This window comes from Leucopleurus acutus (genome assembly GCF_964270905.1).
Source record: "Leucopleurus acutus genome assembly, chromosome: 1".
In the NCBI taxonomy this organism is placed as follows: Eukaryota; Metazoa; Chordata; class Mammalia; order Artiodactyla; family Delphinidae; genus Leucopleurus; species Leucopleurus acutus.
In genome coordinates, this window is record NC_139142.1 from 154,165,266 (window position 1) to 154,185,266 (window position 20,001).

A 20,001-nucleotide genomic window follows, 5' to 3' on the forward strand; every position below is an offset into this window, starting at 1 on the left:
TCAGGGATGCTGATTGGGGCTCCGACTCAGGGCTTAGAATCCTAAGGGGTGACAGAAACCTGGGGGCCTTCTGCTCCAGCCTGCTCCAGGGCAGGAGTCGCCGTGACAGCATCCCAGGCTGAGGCATCACCCCTGTCTTTCCTCAGCGGTAAAATAACAGATGCACTTTTAAAGCAGCAACACACTTTGAAAGCACACAGTGGTCCCTGTTTGGCACAGAGACTGGGCCATGTGGTGAGTTTATGCTCAAACCATCGACAAGACAGAATTCTTAGAAGGCCATTCTAGGCGAGGATTTTAGATTTTAAAAGTGAGTTTTGTAAAATGTATGAGCACAAGGGCACTGTACTTGCTTGGCCAAGAAAATTCAGTATTTTCATTTGGTGACATAAATATCCCTTATTTACATTTTGAGTTTCTGTTATTTTGTATTAGAAACCAAATTTTTAAGATTATTTCATGTTCAGATAATGGGATCAAATCTGGCATAGCACTATTCCTGACTGCTTCCACGAGAAAAAGCAGTCCCGCCTTGCTCAGTGGTGCTACTTTTGGGTCAGGTGGGCAATTCCCACTGCCCTGGTTTCTCCTGGTGTCCACATCTGTGCTACTCTGGTCTGGAGTCTGAGTTTTTAAATTCAGGATTCAGTCAATCCAGCAGTCCACCTGGTTAGCGCCTAGTCAAAGACATGCATGGTATTTGGAAGTCTACACAGTGACAGATACCAAAAGAAGGATGTGCGGGGATAGAATTGCAGACCTTGAGGTAGCATTTGATGAGCCTGGCACTGTGAGGGGTAAACAGATGCTTGAGAAGATAATTCCATCATCTAAAATAGTCTGAATTCTCCATGTGGTCCATTTTACCTACTCTTCCAGTTGGCTAGTGCCACACACTCCAGCGCTGGAACTTTCACAATATTCCCAGAGCCCTCCCCGAAGAAGTGGCTTGTTTTCTCTCTTCTCCTCTCCTCCCCTCTCCACATCCATCCCTTAGGAACAGAGCCTAGGTTTCGAGGTCTAGCGTGATGCTGTGTTCTTTGAAACAGCAGCATTGGCTTCTGGGGTTCAGTGACCTTGGCTTATCTGCAGAGATGACAGGTTCCTCTCTGCCATTGCTCCCGCGTTTTTAACCCTGTGAGTGCCGGGAGCCAGTGGGAAACCCAAGAGCCTCTCTGATGGCGTCTTTCCAGCAGGAGTTGGCATACACCATGGGGAAATTAAATCTGCGTCTGCTTTACCGTTGGGCAGTTTTTCCTTGTGTCAGACAAGATTCTCTCCTGCTGTGGTTGAGTCTCCCTTCCTCCTGTTCAATCCTCAGAGGAGATGGAAGCTTTGGAAGCTTTCTGGCAACTTCTCTCCTTTTAGGAACCCTTCATGTGCTTGAATACTATTAAATTACTCCTTAGGCTTTTCTTCTCCAGACTAAATAATCTCAGGTTTGGGGCCTTTTCTTGTAGCCCAGTCTCACAGAACAATTTTCTAGCCATTCGGTCATTTTGTTCTTCTCTGGATGTGTTCCACTTTTTCCAAGTCCCCGTTGAAATGTGAAACTCAAAAAGAATAGGATACAACCTGACCAGTATAGTATAAGTGATAGAGATAGAAGAAATAATCCTCGGGGGCAAAAAAGAAACTCCACTAGCTTCCCAAAGTCCCTGTTAATTTGCAAGTATTTTTAAGAATTAGGAAATGCAGGAGCCGGTATCCATTTTTAGAGCTATTTGATAAAAATATCTTTAATTTAAAAAATTAAAATAGCTTTAATAGTCCTCACAGAGTAATAATAATAGTAATGTTTAGTGGCAGAATAATCATTGATGGGTGATCTACAATAGATGTAACTTGGTCCCCAGTGAGTTCCAACTTCATTTCCACATACGTGGGTGTCCCACAGGCAATTCAGACGCCTCGTGCACAAAACCAGAATCACAGTTGCTACCTTCAAAATCTCTCTCCATCCTTTGTTCCTCAGCTCAGTCCGTGACCCCGTAATCCACCCACCACCCAAGCCAGGAACCTCACAGCCACCCCTCCCCTTTCCTTCACTCCTGCCACCCACTTCTCATTCAAACCCACATCTCATTGATTCTGCCTCTGAAATACCTCTGGAATCCAGCCTCTGTAGCCACCACCACCGCCTCAGCTCAGAGCCTCCAGGGCGCTTGCTTCGTAGGGAAAATATGAGCCAGAGGCGCCGGAAGCCTGGGTTCCAATCCCTAGGTCATGGCCAGCCAGCTGCATGTGTGACCCTGGGGAGGGCAGTTTATCTCTGTGAGGCTTTCTCATTCATAGACAAGGAGCAGTGATTCCTTGGTGAGGTCTGAGCTGGGTGATGCAGAACATGCCCAGGGCACCCCCCCACCCGCTGCCCCAGACAGGGCAGGGTCTCCTCCCCGCTGCCAGCCCTTCCAGGCTATCCTCAGGCACAGCCATCTCTCCCACACAAATCCCACCAGTTCACCGTGGGGCTGGAGAGCTCTCACTGGTTCCGCTTAATCTGCAGAATGAAGTTCAGAGTGCTTAGCTTGGACAAGGCCCCTTAGGAGCTGGCCCTGGTTTCTCTCCAGTATCATTTCCAACCATCCTCTGTGCTTGGCGAGCTTCCCCCGACTCCCTTCCCCTCTCCCTTCCTCCCTGCATCCTTGCAGCATGTGTGGTCCACTTGTCTGGTCGTTATGCTACCTATGGACATGCTGATCACCAGCATCTGACAGAATTTTCAAGTGTGTAGATCAGCATCCAGCCTGCCATCTGTCATGTAAGGGCTGTGGATGGTGATGAGCAGGCAGGAGCTCTGTGATCTCAGGCTTGGAACTATAGACTCTGATGTTTGGGGCGTATTCAGAGCAGCTTTGGCAAGGGGTGCCATCCAGTTACTTTTTGGTTTTTTTAATTGTCTGTGGAACTGTCCTAAGACAGATAAAAGTCAGTACAGCTTGAGCACTATAATACATAAGAATCTATTCTCTTTTTTAGCAAATGTATGCAATTCCACCAATAGTTATCAAACTGTATACAAAGATTATTTGACTTGATCCATCATTTGAACTATTATTTCAGAATACACTGTACTTCGAAAATAAAAATGACTTTACTCCTCCATCGGCACTTATTTAATCTTTTTACAAATAACTCAGGGTTTGTTTTTTTTTCTCTTTTATGTACAATACTGTTTACCTTCAGAACTCCTAGTTCATGATAGGCAATAAAGGAATTCTCAAGGATTTTTCTCCCCATACTTCCAGCTAAATATAAACAAAGGACACGAGCAGTTTGTTCACCTCATGACATTTTCTTGTTTCCCATTTGTTTCTGCAGCAACGTATGAAAACTTCATCCATCTGATCATTGCTCTGCCCATTGCCGTTCTGCTGATAGTGGGAGGGTTGGTTATAATGCTGTACGTCTTCCATAGAAAAAGGTGAGTGACTTGGTGAAAAGTTCAGATACTTTCTGTGTCTGACTGGTTTGATGATTTGAACCCAAGTTAAGATGAACTTTTTGAGAAGTTTGAGGAATTATCTTATGGATCAGAAAACCTGATTTTCCAATCAAATGTACAGAAAAAAGAGAATATTTTCTAATGATTCAACAACAGAAAAAGACTTTTTCTTTGGAGTCTGGATCATCCCCCACACTGGTTGTCCCATCACAGATAACGCTGCTTGTGCAAAGCTTTTTCAAACATGATATTTTAACCCTGTACATCAAATAAGCCTTTCAATTTCCAACAAAGTAAAGAAACAAATGTTTCTTAAAAAGCTCTAATTTGAGGCCGATGAAGAAGCCAAAAGAGGCGTTAGCAAGTGTGGTGGAGCTGTCCTGACAGTACCTCCACTACCCCTTCCCGGTCCTTAATGAATCAGAACAAATAAAACTGAGGTAACAAAGATGAAAATATATATAAAAGTATGTGGGGATTTTTTTTTCTAACCTGAATTTCATCCTTTTTGACAGAAATAACAGCAGGCTGGGGAACGGAGTGCTGTATGCCTCTGTGAACCCGGAGTACTTCAGTGCAGCCGATGGTAAGCTTCTAAACTACAGTCACTGTCTGGGGTCCCAGCTCAGGAGCTTTGGGGAGTGTTACGAATTCAGGGGAAGAGGCTTGCATTATTTTGAGGGACCTTTGGCCTCAGATCCATCTTCATTAACACTTTTTTTTAAACCAGTGTTTTGAGCAGTTCACTGAATATGTCAAAAATTCTGGGACTGTCTGGGTTGCCCCAAGGAAAAATGGGCTTCAGAGATGAATGTGGCCAGCACAGTAATCCATTCATTTAATTGCTTGAAATTTTATGCTAGAATGAAAAAATCTGTATAATTGTCAACATCTAGTTGGAAGATATGCTGCAGCTGACAAAACAGTCCTTTTAAACTAGTTTCAGCTTGAGTTTCATGTCATTATAATTGTCTTTGATCACTACGGCTTCTCTGATTTTTGTATCTTGGAGATTTTCTGTTCATTCCCTCCTGACTGGGGTCTTAACGATTCTTACCCTCATGGCCTGTTCACATTCCCTCTGGTAGTAACTCATGAGAGCCATTTAGTTAAACGTCTGAGATGGTCTAACTTGGAAGGTTTTTTTCCTTATTTGCTGTCTTGTCTTCCAAGTTTGCCAAAATCCTAACTTTTCAAAGTAAGTCAGGGTGAGACATTGGTCACTGGGTACCACTAACTGGCAGTTTGCTAGAGACGTTCACAAATGCCATCCCATTTGATCCCTGCATCCCTATAGGATGGGTTGTCTGATGCTCATCTGTCTGTCAGTGGGGTAACGAGGCTCAGAGGGGAAACTCACCCTGGTCACAGAACTAGGCAGTTGAGAAATCAGGATGAGGCAGCCCCTGGCATCTTGCTGACATGTGATGCAGTCGCTGGGGGGAAGGACTGTGAGGTCCTGGGGGCTGGGGAGACCGGCAAGCTGGCCCACAGGAGCAGCTGGCCAGGGTTTGTCAAGTGAATAAATAAGTGCATGGAATCGGCTGGATGTATTTAGAAAACACGTTTGCCTCGCTCATGCTTCAGAAGTGGAAGTGTGTGTGCAGGAGACGTGAAATAAAGAGTCATGATTATTCTAATTGCTCATCCTCAAATGAGAAAACAATTTAAAAGCACTATATAAGTGTGTAAAGTTTTATTACTGTGATTTCTTTAATAATTTCTAATTCAAATTGTGTTTACAATAAAGCCAATCAAAAGCAGACTCCTCTGAATGTGAATCAAGTGTAGAATAATGAGGACATTCTTCTTCTTTATATAAAGGTCTCACAAAATTGTATTTTTAAAAGACATATATATGTACACACACAGCTACATGTCTGTATGTATGTCTGTGTGTGTACATATAAGGTGCAGAGAATGTTCTGGAAGGATACACACCAAACTTAAAAGGGTAGTTACTTGTGGAGAGGTTCTTTTTCTTTAAAAAAAAAAAGGCAAGACGATTTTTATGCATTGTTTGAATAAATAATAGTTTTTTTTTTTAATCAAGTAAGGTGAGGAGTCATTACACACTTAATGGAATTTATAAGGAAAATGCAAGTCCACTTCCCGCTCTATCAGTGTGGAGTAAGGCTACTGCAAAAATCTGCTCGGTTTTGAAATAAAGCCAGAAGATTGACATTTGTAGCTTTGACTGTAAAGGATCCAGGAAGTTTAGAGAGAGCACAAATACAATCATATCAGACTCTAACGGGCGATTTGAATTCAAATTTTGTGTCTTTCCAGAGTGCCTTCATAATATTTCTTGATTCTTTAAAAACAAAACAAACAAACAAAACTTATTGTCACCCAGGCCAACAGGTAGGAAGACTGTCACCTTATTTGAACTTAATTTATTCAGCCTTTTGACAAGCATCTTATAGCTAGTTTCCTCAAGGGGCAACAAAATGACATTGCAGTTCAAAAATGCTTTAAAAACTTCTCTCTCCAAAAGCTAATCTGCATGTCACCATTCTCCAGAGTACACTGAAAATCCCCTCCAGGGAAACGCTGATAACATTGTGCACGTAAACCTCTCCTGCCTGGCAGGGCTTAGGACTGCTGGCTAAAGTCAGAGCTATTGGGTTGAATCAGCTACCTCCCAGGGAATGAATGTGATTGGTTTTAACTCCATGTTTCATGGTGTGTTACATCGTTAATTCTGATTAAAAGCAAGCCTGGATTTTCAGAGATAAATGGATGTATACAGTGTCTCTTTATACTTTCTGAGGGGTATCAGGAAGAGTCTTATCTACTGGGTTGTCTTGCATACTGACTCTCCTAAGTGAGCATCAGCCCCTTCTTCAGGGCTATAAACTGTCTAAGCCATATGGAGGTTGTAATTCCATTTGTGAAATTCCTGAACACATACATACGTACTATGAAATGCAAAAATGTATGTGAAAGAAAATTCTAGATTGATTAACATAGTCCATATTGGAAATTCCTTAGAGGTGTAAATTGGTGGTATCTCCTGGGCCTAATTTATAGGCATCTTTGCTTTAAGATATCACTTAAAGGTAGATACCTGGGACTTGGGGGTGTCGGAATATAGCTGTCAATCCACGGCTTCTCTTACATCCAGCTACAGGCCCACGGTTAACATCTGAAAGCCTAAAGGCAAACAGATGCCATCCCAGGTTCTCAGTCCTGCATTTCTAAGCCAGGACCACCTCTTTCCTACCAGTGGAGCATGCCAAGGGTTCCCCTCTCAGGCAAGGACGTAAGCACACAGCATTAGAAGAATATGATAATAATTGAAATTTCTTATGGAGCTGTAGAACAGGTTGATTTTATTTTAGTTCTCGCCTACCCATCAGAGTGGTAGGATGAATCCTCTGTTTTGTTTTCTTTCTTTCCTCCCTTCTTCCTTTCCCTCTTTCTTTCTCCTTCCTCCTGCCTAGAATTATTTATTTATTTACTTAAACCAAATTGAATCTGACCAGAAGCATAGGCTGGACAGGAAATCATATTCAGGCTTAGTCATTACCAAGGCCCACCCCCCCAGCCCCTCACCCCAGTGGTGGGAGGTCCCTGAGTTCACAGGCCCCAGGCCTAAGCCCTGGGGAGGTCCTTCTCATCAGCTGTCCCTCCATGCTGGTCACCACTGAATGCCCCTCGGTGCCAGAGCTCAGTTGCTTCCGTACCTCGTTCATCCCTCCAGGGTCTCTGGCAAGGCCAGAGAAACTGTCCAGACTAGAGCAGAGCTACCAATGGAAATATAGGGCCAGTCCCATAAGAAACCTGAAATTTTTCTAGTAGCCACAATAAAATAGGAAAAAGAAACAGGTGAAATACATGTTGATAAGGTTTTCTTTAACTCAGTGTATCCAAAATATTATCAGTTTTAATATGCAGTCAGTAAAAAAGTTACTGAAATATTTACATTATTTTTTGAAATCCAGCATGAATTTTATACTTATAGCAACATCTCAAATTGGACGACTTTCTGGTTTTTATATGCTGTTGGTATCTTTGAACTATCTAGAACTCCTTGAGGACTTGAAATTTTAGTGTTTGACTGTACAGTGGCCTTGCTGAAATCCACAGCCTGTGGGAGATTCCAGAACAAGCCATATCCTTGTCTCCTGATGTTCTCCTCCGTGGGTTCTAGGAAGTGGCATCTTGCCCTCTTTGGCCTGGAGTTTGCCCAAAGCACGTTGTTTCAGTTCTGGCCTCTTCTTCCCCAGTGTACGTGCCTGACGAGTGGGAGGTCGCCCGGGAGAAGATCACCATGAGCCGGGAGCTGGGACAGGGCTCGTTCGGGATGGTTTACGAAGGTGTCGCCAAGGGCGTGGTCAAGGATGAGCCTGAGACCAGGGTGGCCATTAAGACGGTGAACGAGGCCGCCAGCATGCGCGAGAGGATTGAGTTTCTCAACGAGGCCTCGGTGATGAAGGAGTTCAACTGTCACCACGTGGTAAGAGAAGGGCCCCCATGTGTTGGGGAGCACACTTGTGGGTTTGCTGTCTCGCCCTGTCTTCTGTAGGGATCCCCCCCATCACCCCACTGTTCCTTTAGACACTGTGCACACGAAGGTTCTGGATGTGATGCAGGGCTGGCCCGTGAGCCCCAGTGGCCCATCGTATGGGCTCTGCTCTGGGCCAGATGGTCCCAGCGGTGGGAGAGCCGCAGTCGTGGGCAGCCCTCACCCTCTGAGCCCTTCTCTCTGTCCTTCCTCACAGGTGCGCTTGCTGGGCGTGGTATCCCAGGGCCAGCCGACGCTGGTCATCATGGAACTGATGACCCGGGGGGACCTCAAAAGTTATCTCCGGTCTCTGAGGCCAGAAATGGAGGTCAGTTTTGATTTTCACTGACATCCCATGTTAACTGTTCCCTTTCCTTTAGAACCTTCCCCCAGAAGATACTGCGTCCTTAAATCCTTTCACTTTCCTTGCCCCGTGCTTGGTTCTTGGTCCTGTATATGAAGGAGTTCCCTGACTAGAGAGAGACCTGGATCTTTTGTGAGAGGCACTTGCCAGTCCGCAGGTACCCTATTACTCAAACCCCTGTGTGCTTTTGCTGCTACATTATTCCCTCCACCCCCAGTCACCTCCTCTACCACCGTCTCTCTCTGACTCCCACCCACAGACCATGTCTGCGCTGCTCCCTCCCTGGAGCCTTTCCTGCCCCCCACCCCAGCCAGGAGTGCCTGTCTCCTCCACTGCCTTCTCTCCTGGACCGGCTTTCTCTTGTTTGGTTCTTAGTGGATCCCCATCTAGCCCATTATGTTTCCTGTCCATCCCAGACCCAGTGTAGCTCAGTGTCGTGCTTGTCAGAGTTCACTGTCAGGTTGACTTGATTCTTGTGCCGGGTGGTTTCCCTCCCAGCTCTGTGCGCAGACACCCACTCACTCACAGGCCCCCCCCACCTGACATGTACCCCTTCCCCTCCTGTGGGCAATCTGAGCCTTTGAGCCGAGGGAGCCCCATTTCTCAAGCCCTGCATCCACATTTCAGGCTTTATCCGGAATCAGTGTCTTGCTTGAGCTCCTGAATGATCATCACCTCAGCTGCACAGTGATTTCTACTTAGTATCAAAAAAATATCAATTTGTGTTACCATGGTGTCTCCCCATGAACCCAGCTTTGTAACATTTGGAGGCGTGACTTTTTTTTTTTTTTTTTTTTTGTGGTACGCAGGGCTCTCACTGTTGTGGCCTCTCCCGTTGCGGAGCACAGGCTCCGGACGCGCAGGCTCAGGGGCCATGGCTCACGGGCCCAGCTGCTCCACGGCATGTGGGATCTTCCCGGACCGGGGCACGAACCCATGTCCCCTGCACTGGCAGGCGGACCCTCAACCACTGCGTCACCAGGGAAGCCCTGGAGGAACGACTTTTAAGAGTAAACTGGGAGATAAACACTTAGAAGTGATACCAGCAACATCTGCCTTTCACTTGGCTGCCTTGGTGGGTCTCAAGTCCTCACTTGGACCCTGACTTTGCTGCCTGTTGAGGAAGCTTTGGGTCTGCTTTTGTGCCTGGGATCCTCCCCTTTCTCTACCCCTCTTGAATGTCTGTAGCCTTTCTCTGTTTGAGCTTAATCTTTTGTTTTCTTCTTTTAATTGGCAACTTAATCATCTCCCAAGTAGTAGTTCCTTAATTTTTGTTCCAAGCACTTGTTTATTACACGTTGCTTCCTTTACTCACAGCAGATGATGCATGTGGTTCTGCAAGGTCCGTGAGGCCCAGTGTGGACTGAGGCCCTGAGCAGGGCGGTTTGCAACACACCCACCCTCTGCTCTACCCAGCGTGGGTCCCCAGCTCCCCTGGATCTTTTCCCAGCTCACTTTGTAATACACAAGCCAGCACAAAGGAGAAAAGCTTCATCAGCTGGGTAACTGGAGATGTGGCAGTACGTTTCTTATCAGATTCATTTAAGGCACCTCTGAAAAGTCTGAAGCACTTACTTCCTTCGTACCCAGTTTCAGGCACAGAATAAAAATTTGCAACACATAGCCCTAGTCCTGGCTCTGCCACTACCTGTCTACGTCCTCAGGTGGCTGCTTCAGGCTCTGGGCCTTGGTTTCCTTATGTGTAAAATAAGAGGGTTGGGCAAGATGACTACTAAAGTCCTTTTCAGATGAAAAATTAACTTTAAAAAAAAATTTATTTATTTTTGGCTGCATTGGGTCTTCGTTGCTGCGCACAGGCTTTCTCTAGTTGCGGTGAGCAGGGGCTACTCTTCGTTGCGGTGCGTGGGCTTCTCATTGCGGTGGCTTCTCTTGTTGCAGAGCACAGGCTCTAGGCGCCCGGGCTTCAGGAGTTGTGGTACACAGGGTCTAGAGCACACGCTCAGTAGTTGTGGCGCACGGGCTTAGTTGCTCCGCGGCATGTGGGATCCTCCCGGACCAGGGCTCGAACCCGTGTGCCCTGCATTGGCAGGCGGATTCTTAACCACTGCGCCACCAGGAAAGCCCCCCCAAAAAGTCACTTTTAGATTTGTCAGATTTAAAGTTGTTCTTTCTAACCCATGTCAAGTATAAAAATACGTATGCTTATCCTGTGGTTTCATTATATTCTACTTGGCATCTTCCCCCAGTGAAGATTCATTCATTTCCCTCACTAAATGCGGATGCTTGTGTATACGCGTCTTAAGTAGTTTTAAGCAAGTTAAATATTTCTGTTTTCTAAGACGTCTGAAAGAATGGCAGTATTAGCACCATGAACTGACAGAATGTCAGCCCTCTCCTTCAATACTTAAAATCAGGTTCCTTTTTTTGATTCTGTTTTTCATATTAATATTATGAAGCGCCACTTCTAATAAGCGCCTAACTTAATATTCCACGACTTAAGTATTATGAACATAAAGTTAACATTTTACCTGCCAATTTCCTGGTGTACCGTGCATATCTAAAGCCCTGAAAAGGTTAAAGGGAATGTTAGGTCCTGAGGGAAAAAGGCTCCTCTAAGCAAGGCCCCTTTGTAAAGGAAGGGGGTAGTTTTGGCTTACCCTTTGGGTCATCACATCACTTCCCCAGGCAACTCAGTAATGAGGATTTTAAATCACAGACACAGACAGTCCTGATAGTAGCTTCAGAATTCAAGTGTAGGGAACCAACCCCCAAGTACTTGGAGAGTTGTTATACTGCTCCTAGAAGCCAGCTTTGGGGCAGAAACTAGCACCTCACTGGGCGAAATCAGCATTCCCTGGGTGTGGACCTTGGCCAGGCACTGGCGGACACTTGCCATGCATGGTCCCAGGTCATCCTCCCGGCAGTGACCCCGCCTCGACCCCATGTGAAAGAGCCCAGGCAGGAGGCCAGACTCTCTGATCCTAAAGCCCAGACATGTTCTTCCTGTGGCGCAGGGTTTGAGCTGGGAAGGGGACGTGTGGGACCTGTCAGAGCAGGATGGCTTTGCTGTGTTGTGACAGATGCTCTGTAGTCAGGGAAACTGAGGTAAAGTCTGTTGACCTCACACAAACAAGAGGTGGTCAGCATCTAAACTGGGGGTGCTGATGGGTTTCTACACTTTCTTTTAGGATAAAGAGGCTTGGACACACATTTTATGTAAAACTTTTCTAAATGGATTTATTATTTGGGGGTATTTCTTCTCAATTCTGAAGTCAGTATGTTGCCCTTCTCTGCAAAGAGGAAACGTTTATCCGTGTTACCTGTCACTGTTGGACATTGGTCCCCTCCAGAATAAGCTTCTGCTGGACTTAAATGAACTGTCAAGGGCTTGCTTTCCTCAGCACCCGCAGAAGATAATAATCCAAGGAATGCCACTCTGTAAGGTGAACAAATTCATCTTGATGGTTTTGTACTTTAGAAGAAAGTTGAAGGGAAAGAAAAGGATTAAATAATTTAATGTAGGAAATAACACATCCAGTGTCCATTCAAGAAACCCGTTTGCTTATTTCCACATGGCCTTTGTAATGTCCTCTCCCTCCTTTTCCCTGTATGGAGTTGGATTGTAGAAATAAAAGGAACACATACACTAATTGGAATTTGAGTATCCAGAATTTTTAATATCAAAAATTGCTGGTTTCACTTTAAATGATGTTGGCCCCACCCAAAATCGAAGATGCTGGTCCTCCCAAGTTGTGCTAATAGGTGCTTCTCTCTGCAGCTTTGTGATGTGGTCAGAGGGCAAGTGCCATGGCCTCCTTCTGAGCCACTCCTGGTTTCTTAGCAGAATGACCTGTGGTGCTCAGATTGAACAAAGGTGGATTTGCAAACCGTGAAAGAACACGGGGAGGGAAAAATTCCTAAATTCTCACGTGGATTTTTTTTTTTTTAATCTCCAACAGAATAATCCAGTCCTAGCACCTCCCAGCCTAAGCAAAATGATCCAGATGGCTGGAGAGATTGCAGATGGCATGGCATACCTCAACGCCAATAAGTTTGTCCACAGAGACCTCGCTGCCCGGAACTGCATGGTGGCCGAAGATTTCACAGTCAAAATCGGAGGTGTGTCCTTAGCTTTCCAGATCTGAGCAAGAACTAAACTCGCACATGTTTTAGGGACCAAGTGGGCATTAGCCTGCCTGTGGAGAGGTTTTCCAATGCGTCCCGTGACTGCAGAGTCTTACTCTCTTGAATAATGTGATTGTGTCCAGTCAATAGTCACAAACCCAGCCAGCCTGGCTCTAATCCTGATAGTGCATGGGCGCAGTGGTCCAGGCAGTGGCCAAGGGTGAGCTGAGGCCATGGTCCGTGAGGTTGCCTCTACTGGCACTTGAGGCGTTTCTTGGCAGAACAGTTCTAAGCTTTGTTTCCAAAAATGGTTGAGACAGTGTCCTCAGGTGATTTTGACTTGTGCCTAAAAGTTGCCCTCCATACTACCAGTATGTCTTCCAGTTTTCCAGCTTACAAGGAACATTGTCTGCCTCACAACAACTGGGGGTCCATGGCGTTTTCTAAGAGGTGAGGTCCCCGATGGTGAAGCCCGTGCACAGAGCAGAAGTGGTTACAGGATGAGGGAAGACCGCTGCTTTCTGGGGTTCACACCCGAGCTGGTCAACCTCGGAGCTCTTGATCTTTGTTGCAAGCCTTACTTATTAGCTAACTAAACTCCTCCTTAGACCCCTTGTTGCCACCACCCACTGTAACACCAAAAAAGGGGGGTGGTCACTTGTTAGGAATTTACTTCGGATTTTAGGTTTGGTTTTTACTTTGATCCTTGAATCTGCCTGATAAAACACATAAAACATCAGGGCTGCATGGGAACCACCTGCTCTTCCCACTGTGAGATGATGATGTTTCAGGAAAATGCTGAATATTTATCCTGAGAAGCTACAGGAAGACTTTACATCCAAAAACTATTTAAACCTCTTTGTCTAGCTCTTGAACTGTCTGTTCTGGAAGTGCTCGCCTTCCTTTAGCAGTGTTTTGGGGGTTTTTTTAACAATGAATTTGAATGAATATTTTGGCCCTTTGGTGAGCAATGAGTATCCCCTCTAGCATGGTTTCCCAAGTGGGGATAGGCATCTTTATCTTTCATTTGTAAGAGGTAGAGGTAATGGATGGAGCCATATCGTATAGCAAATATCCTTGGCCATCAGTTATTCCATGTGTCCTTGGATTGGCCCTTTGAGGCATCCACACATTTGACACCCCTGAAAGTCTGAGGCTGTCTTGCCCTGGGGCTCTCAGGGAAGAGCCCCTATGGCTGCTGCCTGGGCTTCCTCTGTGTACCCTGCTCCCTCCCCTTCCCTTCTCAGCGAGGACCCAGATTGCTCCCACAGAGATGCCAACCAGCTCCCCTTCCCCAGCTGCAGAGCCAGGCAGGCACTAACTAAACTAAATCCCGGTTCTGCCACTAACAGACGTGAGGCTTGCGGCAAGTGTCTTTAAGTTCTGTGAGCCCCAATTTCTTGACCTCTGAAATGGGGATGATGCTGTAAGAGAGCCATGAGATGCTGGGAAAGACTCGGTGCAGGAAGGCACCAGGCACGTACGTCCTGGGTGTGGGGGCAGGTCCTCGGAAATGGAGACGTTAGTGTCTGTGGCCTAACTCAGTTCCTTCTGCTTTACTTCCCTGCTCGCCCTCACTGCGGGAGAGCTGTTTTTGTGCCACTTGCCATTGGAAGTCCAAATCAGCAAGGACTCTATTTGCTGTTTAACCATGTGGCATATTTATAGTGATGTTTTCTTTGTACTGTGTTTTTTCTTCCTGAAATTTGAAATTTTTCTTTTGGGTTAAGGAGGAAATAATCTGTGCTTTTTTTCTGGGATTTCTGTCTTTCCTTTTTGTGCAAGGAAAAGCAGATCCTCTATTTGCACGTCACTGGATAATTCAGAGATAAGACTTTAGCACTTCGTTTTTATTCTTCGCTAGGATTCAAAAATGTTTTTCTAATGCCCAGTGTCCCATGGATTACAAATATGACAAGCAGTTTTATCAGAGGCAATTCGATGGCCGTTAGCATAGTACAAGGAAATTATGTTGATTAACGTCCAAGGAACTTTGTTCTCTGTGTTTGCTTTGTAGCCTTACCTCTTTGTGGCAGAGTTAGAGACATAAATGAACATTTTAAAAAGGAGAGCAGCCCTTTCTCCTGGGAAGGAGAACGGAAGAGTCCCTGTAAGAAAAGTTTACATGATTGAGTGGAAAATCAAAATCTGACAAAGAAGCAATAATTTAGGATTATAAAGCAAGCCTGCCATCAAACATAATTATGTGACATCTTCTAGAGACATGGAAAATGGAAGACATTTTCAAAAATGAGTGGGAGTATTATGTTGAAAAACATTATTGAGTAATAGCTTCAGGGGCCTAGTAAATACCTTCTCTTAGGCATCTTACTGTGTACTTTTTTCATCGTGAATTGGTCCTCTCAATATTTTCCCCCTTATTAGATGGTGAAACTGCTTTCTTTCCTCTGATAATGAGGCAGTGTTACTAAGTAAATAAAAGTCAACATGCTCCTGGCTATTTGATCATGTTTTTAAACCACATACAAATGACCTTTGCTCTACTCAGTACATATTTTCCTGATAAACTATGGGTCCTGATAATTTGTAAGATGCCTCTCATTTTAAATGCAATGAGGGAGCTACCTTCTTAAAAGAATCACATTGTAAATATATTTAAAGGCAGAGATTTCTGGGCATTTGCTTGTCATGTGACTCACCGGTCCTCCCCTACGGTTTCTGCCTCATCAGGTGGCAGCATGGATATCGGCCTACCTAAAGCCAGTTTCCCCTTGGACTTGGCTGTGGGCACAGGACCCTCCTCTGAGACGTCACTGTGCCTCTTTGCTTCTCCCCCGACATTACTCACATGGGGTAACTCTCGTGCCTTCTCTCCTCCTCACAGATTTTGGGATGACGAGAGACATCTATGAGACCGACTATTACCGGAAGGGAGGGAAGGGGCTGCTGCCCGTGCGCTGGATGTCCCCCGAGTCCCTCAAGGATGGAGTCTTCACCACGCACTCTGACGTCTGGTACGAGAGACCTTTCCTGTAATGCCAGCCCCCGGCCCCCACGAGTCCTTTCCTTTCCTCCTGTTTTCTGTTCATTGTTACCCGTTTCCGGCTTTGACTAAGTGTGATGGGGGCCACCCCCTCATCACTGACGTGTTCCTGTTGTCAGTGGGCACTTGTGGGGTCTAAAGAATTTGTGGGACCAACATTTCTTTCAATGCTTAGCTGCTCACCGAGTGGTTGGGAGTCCTGGAGACACACCACCAGGGGCTAGGGTATGGGGACAAGCCAGAAAGTTTTACCTCTTTCTGCTTCTTCCCCACCTGCCTTCTCTCATTTTCTTTCACAATAAATAGATGCGACGTGTGTGTGCGCACATGTGTGCATATGTGTGTGTTTGGGGAGGTGGTTGCTTCACCTAATTAAACCTTCAGATTGCAGATGCTGCTTATTTTAGACCCAAAGCTTATGAGTCTTGATGTGTTTTCCTATTGGTTCCATCTGCTGTCTGTCCTCTTCCAATGGGCACCTATCATTGTTGACCCAGGGATGGTGTGGAAAGCAAAATGTCTGCCTTAGTCATGGACGTATCTTGGGGTAGAAGGTGCATCAGCTGCGGATGCAGAGGCCTTTTGATAGTATTGTTTATTGCGGCTCCTCAGCAACATTGTGGAGAGGTGGTCAGTTTCTGAAATACGATTGAGGTTCTTGGCAGGCGAAGGCCCTGGCACGTCTACCTTCTAGAACGTCAGCTAGTTTCTTGGCTGTCCTCTCAGGAGATCCCGTTGCTGGTGGGTTACAGAAATGGTAGTTGTTTACTCCAGCTGTAGGGATGAGCACATAGAGGAGCTATTTAAATAGTGACCGACATCATTTTTTTTTTTAACCTCGTGAACCTTGGGATCAAGGGCCTTGGATCCTATTTTGAAGACAGGTGCGAATTGGAAATAGCATTTGAATATGACCCAGCAAAGCATGATTTCTTCTTGAGCTCAAGTGTGAGATCTGTTTTGCAATCAGCCTGTTCAAGATGGTTCCCTCTTCACAGTCAAATCAAAGTGTTCGACACCATTTTTAGATATCGAGATGATGGGGAGAGGACAGGCCTGGGCCCACACCCGCATCTGTTTATTCTAGGATCCATGCTTCCAACAACTTTGAGGTCAGCTTACAGTGCAGTAAAATAGAAAACCACGAGAGCCAGGGAAAACAGAGGCAGGGCAGGAAGATAAAACTAGAGTTGTTAATATCTCACAGGCTAAGTTTACCAAATTCTGGTTAGCAGCAATTGCAACAAGCAGCAGTAAAGGGTGTTCATTGCCATTTTTCTCCCATTTGATGACATAGACATTATGAACCAGTAAGAAAAAATATATATAAACAAGAGTAGGGATTTCATATTCATTCCATTCATGTTCAGGCTTTGACAGTGCTTTAGTTTTGTTTTTTTTTTAACATAGCCTTTGAGGATAACACTGGTAAGGTGGGTAGGCTAGGACAATGGAGAATATGGAAGGCTTCTTAGCTCCCCAGGATCTAAAGTGCTCCCTCTTGAAGGAATGAAAATCATTTTTGAGTATATTCAATGGTACAAAACAGGCATCCCTAAATAGTTAAAGTCTAGAAAGAAATACAAAGAATTGTATTTGACTTTGCAGAAGATACCCTAGAATTTTAGGATCAGAAGATACTCTGAGGTCGGGACCCGTCCCCACACCCCATCTACAGCATCTTTGACAGCTGGTTTTTGAGCTTCTGCTCACATATTTCCAGGGAGTGCTAATTCCTCTCTCATAAAGACAGACAGCCCTAATCCTTAAGACATCCTTGGGTTTTGCAGGTCTTTCTCATGCTATGCTTAAGTCGGCCTCTTGCTGACACCCCGTTGGCCCTTCTCTGTAGCACGGTTGCACAACCTGCTGTTTTTGATAAGACAGGCCTTGGAGTCACAAGGAAATGGTCTCTTTTCTCTAGGTGGAACATCTTTAGGTTTTCCTGCTATCCTTGGAGACGTTATTCCCAGGCCCTTGGGCACTGTCCTGGTACCTCCTATAGCTCTCTTGTAGCACTGTGTCCCTGCAAATGGTTCCTTTGGGTTAGAAGACACAGGTGTGCCCTCCAGGCATGGAGGGAACCAGGCACAGGACTGGGGAGGGGGAAATCCATGGCTTGAAGGTGTGTTTCCTTCCTGGGCAACTGAATCACCCTACAACAGTCTTCATTTCTTGACTTACAGAGAAGCTTTCCAAATGGCCACAAATATCCAGGGCTGGTTGCTCCCTCCTAGAGTTATTTGGTTCTTCAGTGGCGAATTCACATCAGCTGGTAATGTGGATATCTCTGTAGGTTTCGATTTGCTGGTGGGTGGGACATTGACAGATCTCGTCCTTGTATGAGGAGGTATAATTATTGAATGCTGACTTTAACCAGCACTGGAATTGAAGTGAGTCTCACACCAAGTTGTCCCTTACTTGGGAAAACAGCCCCAATGCTCGAAATTAGAAAAGACTTCACACAGAGGCATTTATCTAATGTTTAAAGATTAAATCCATAAAATTCAAAGCTTGGTTTTGCATGAGGCATTAAATGCCAGTGCCACATTGTAAATGACCTGCTCGGAAAAGCATGCAGGTGTTGCATCTTTCTCAGCGTCTCTGGCTGTGTGGCCTTGGTCAAACCATGGGGTATCTGTGGACTTCAGCTGCTCCATCTGTGAGGTAAGGTCTGTTTGGGGATGTCTGCAGAACCTCAGTAGATGTTTTTGTTTTGTTTTGTTTTGTTTTTTTGTGGTACGCGGGCCTCTCACTGTTGTGGCCTCTCCCGTTGCGGAGCACAGGCTCCGGATGTGCAGGCTCAGCGGCCATGGCTCACGGGCCCAGCCGCTCCGCGGCATGTGTGGGATCTTCCCGGACCGGGGCACGAACCCGTGTCCCCTGCATCGGCAGGCAGACTCTCAACCACTGTGCCACCAGGGAAGCCCCTCAGTAGATGTTTAAATGGCCCCTGTGACAACTTCTGATGACAGGGAGGCACGTTGGTGTTGGGTAGAGATGCTTTAGCCTCCATACCTTGGGGCAGAAAAATGGTTGAACTCAGCTAGTCATGTCCTGGGAAGGACGCCCGGATGCCAGGCCCTCACAGACAGGTGACACTGACATCAAACCAGAGTCACTCCAGGGAAAGCCTTTGTGGAGAGCCGGCTCTGTCACCTTCTGTGTTCTTTCATGTGTGTGATCGTGAGGACCTGGCGTGGCCCAGGCACAGTGCTCAGCGTGTGCAAGAACCAGGGTGCCTAGAGACATGGTCCTTGTCCCTGAGGGATGAAGTCTTATAGAGAACAGGAAGCGACCCTGACAGGCTGGGATCACAGACCCCTTCCCCGAAGATCGGGAGTCGTGGGGCACCTTGAAGTATGGACTTTCACCTTCCGAACAGTGAGGAAGTGGGCTCTTGGCGGTGGGAACACTGGGGGAAACCATGGTGGTGGAAAGCGCTTAGTTCGTGTAGAGGATGGTGGGACTTCCTCAAGGGAGTTAGGCTGAAGAGAGCTCAAGTGAGGCCTTGGCTGTTTTGTTAGGGGTTTGGGACTAATTCTGCAGTCTCCGTGAGGAGAGGCTTCTGAGCCGGAGAGTGACTTAGAGCCGTGTTTTAAGAAGTTCACGTTAGCTAGAGTGTGAAGCTCCTCTGAGTAAGATGTTGGTGCCAAAAAGGAGGCGTCCTGCAGGCCAGGCAAGGGGGACCATCTGCACTGAGGATGTGCTGGGGGGACGAAAGGAGGGGAGCAGACCTTTGGGCAGGTCTGAGCCTGCACGGGCAAGCTGTGGGGGTTATCTGAGGAGGTGTGGGAAGGATGACCTCAGGGTGCTATTGAATATAGTTCCCCGTGCTATACTGTAGGAGTTTGTTGTTGGCATGTGGACTCTTCTAAGCTGAAGGAGTCGAGAAGTGGAATTTGCAGGAAGGACTCTGACCTTCCCCTGAAGCAGGCTTATGACCCTTATATGCCCTGGAGGAAAGAAGCATCCTTATTTCCTAAGACACCAAGAGGAATCTGAACTAACAAGTCTTGCTGGTTTCCCCAGTTCACTGTACCCTTTGCTCATCTCCTTCTGTCCTGTCCCCCTTTCTCCATGACTTTGTGCTCTTCATCAAAACTAATATAAAAAATGTTTAGGTTTTACTACTTTGTTGGGTCTTCATTTCCTTATGAAGGCTCCTGTGTCATGTAAAACTTATATTAAAAAAATCTGTACCCTTTCTCTTGTTAATCTGTCTTTTGATACAGAGCCCCAGCTGAGAACTGAGCAGGACAGAAGAAAAGGATTTTTTTTCCCCTTCTTTACAAAGGAAAGTGGCATTCTCTAAGAAAGTTAATATCTTTTTCCTCGACTGCCCCAAACCTGTTGGGAAACACTTTTTAATTTCTGAAGAATTTCTTTGATTCACTTAGGAGAGAAGCTAAATGCATGAGCTTCTGACTTTATACTAGAATTGTGGTTCTCGTTTCAGTGATGTTACACTAGCAGTGGTTCTCCACAGGGTTGATGGCATCTCCTAGGAGACATTTGGCAATATCAGCGTGGCGAGACAGAGTTGAGACACATTAAGGTCAAGGGTCCACAGTAACCCAGAGCTTGGAGTG

At 45.9% G+C, this 20,001-nt stretch overlaps 1 protein-coding gene across 1 annotated transcript in view; it reads left to right on the plus strand.

The window, feature by feature from the left end:
- Positions 1 to 20,001, plus strand: part of IGF1R (insulin like growth factor 1 receptor) — a gene marked incomplete at both ends in the record, with an annotated part of 300,651 nt that overhangs the window by 270,370 nt on the left and 10,280 nt on the right. Inside the window, 6 exons of the mRNA XM_082837019.1 lie at positions 3,322 to 3,424; positions 3,961 to 4,031; positions 7,678 to 7,907; positions 8,173 to 8,283; positions 12,240 to 12,399; positions 15,251 to 15,380. Coding sequence (XP_082693145.1) covers positions 3,322 to 3,424; positions 3,961 to 4,031; positions 7,678 to 7,907; positions 8,173 to 8,283; positions 12,240 to 12,399; positions 15,251 to 15,380 — 805 coding nt within the window. The remainder of the gene's footprint in view (positions 1 to 3,321; positions 3,425 to 3,960; positions 4,032 to 7,677; positions 7,908 to 8,172; positions 8,284 to 12,239; positions 12,400 to 15,250; positions 15,381 to 20,001) is intronic.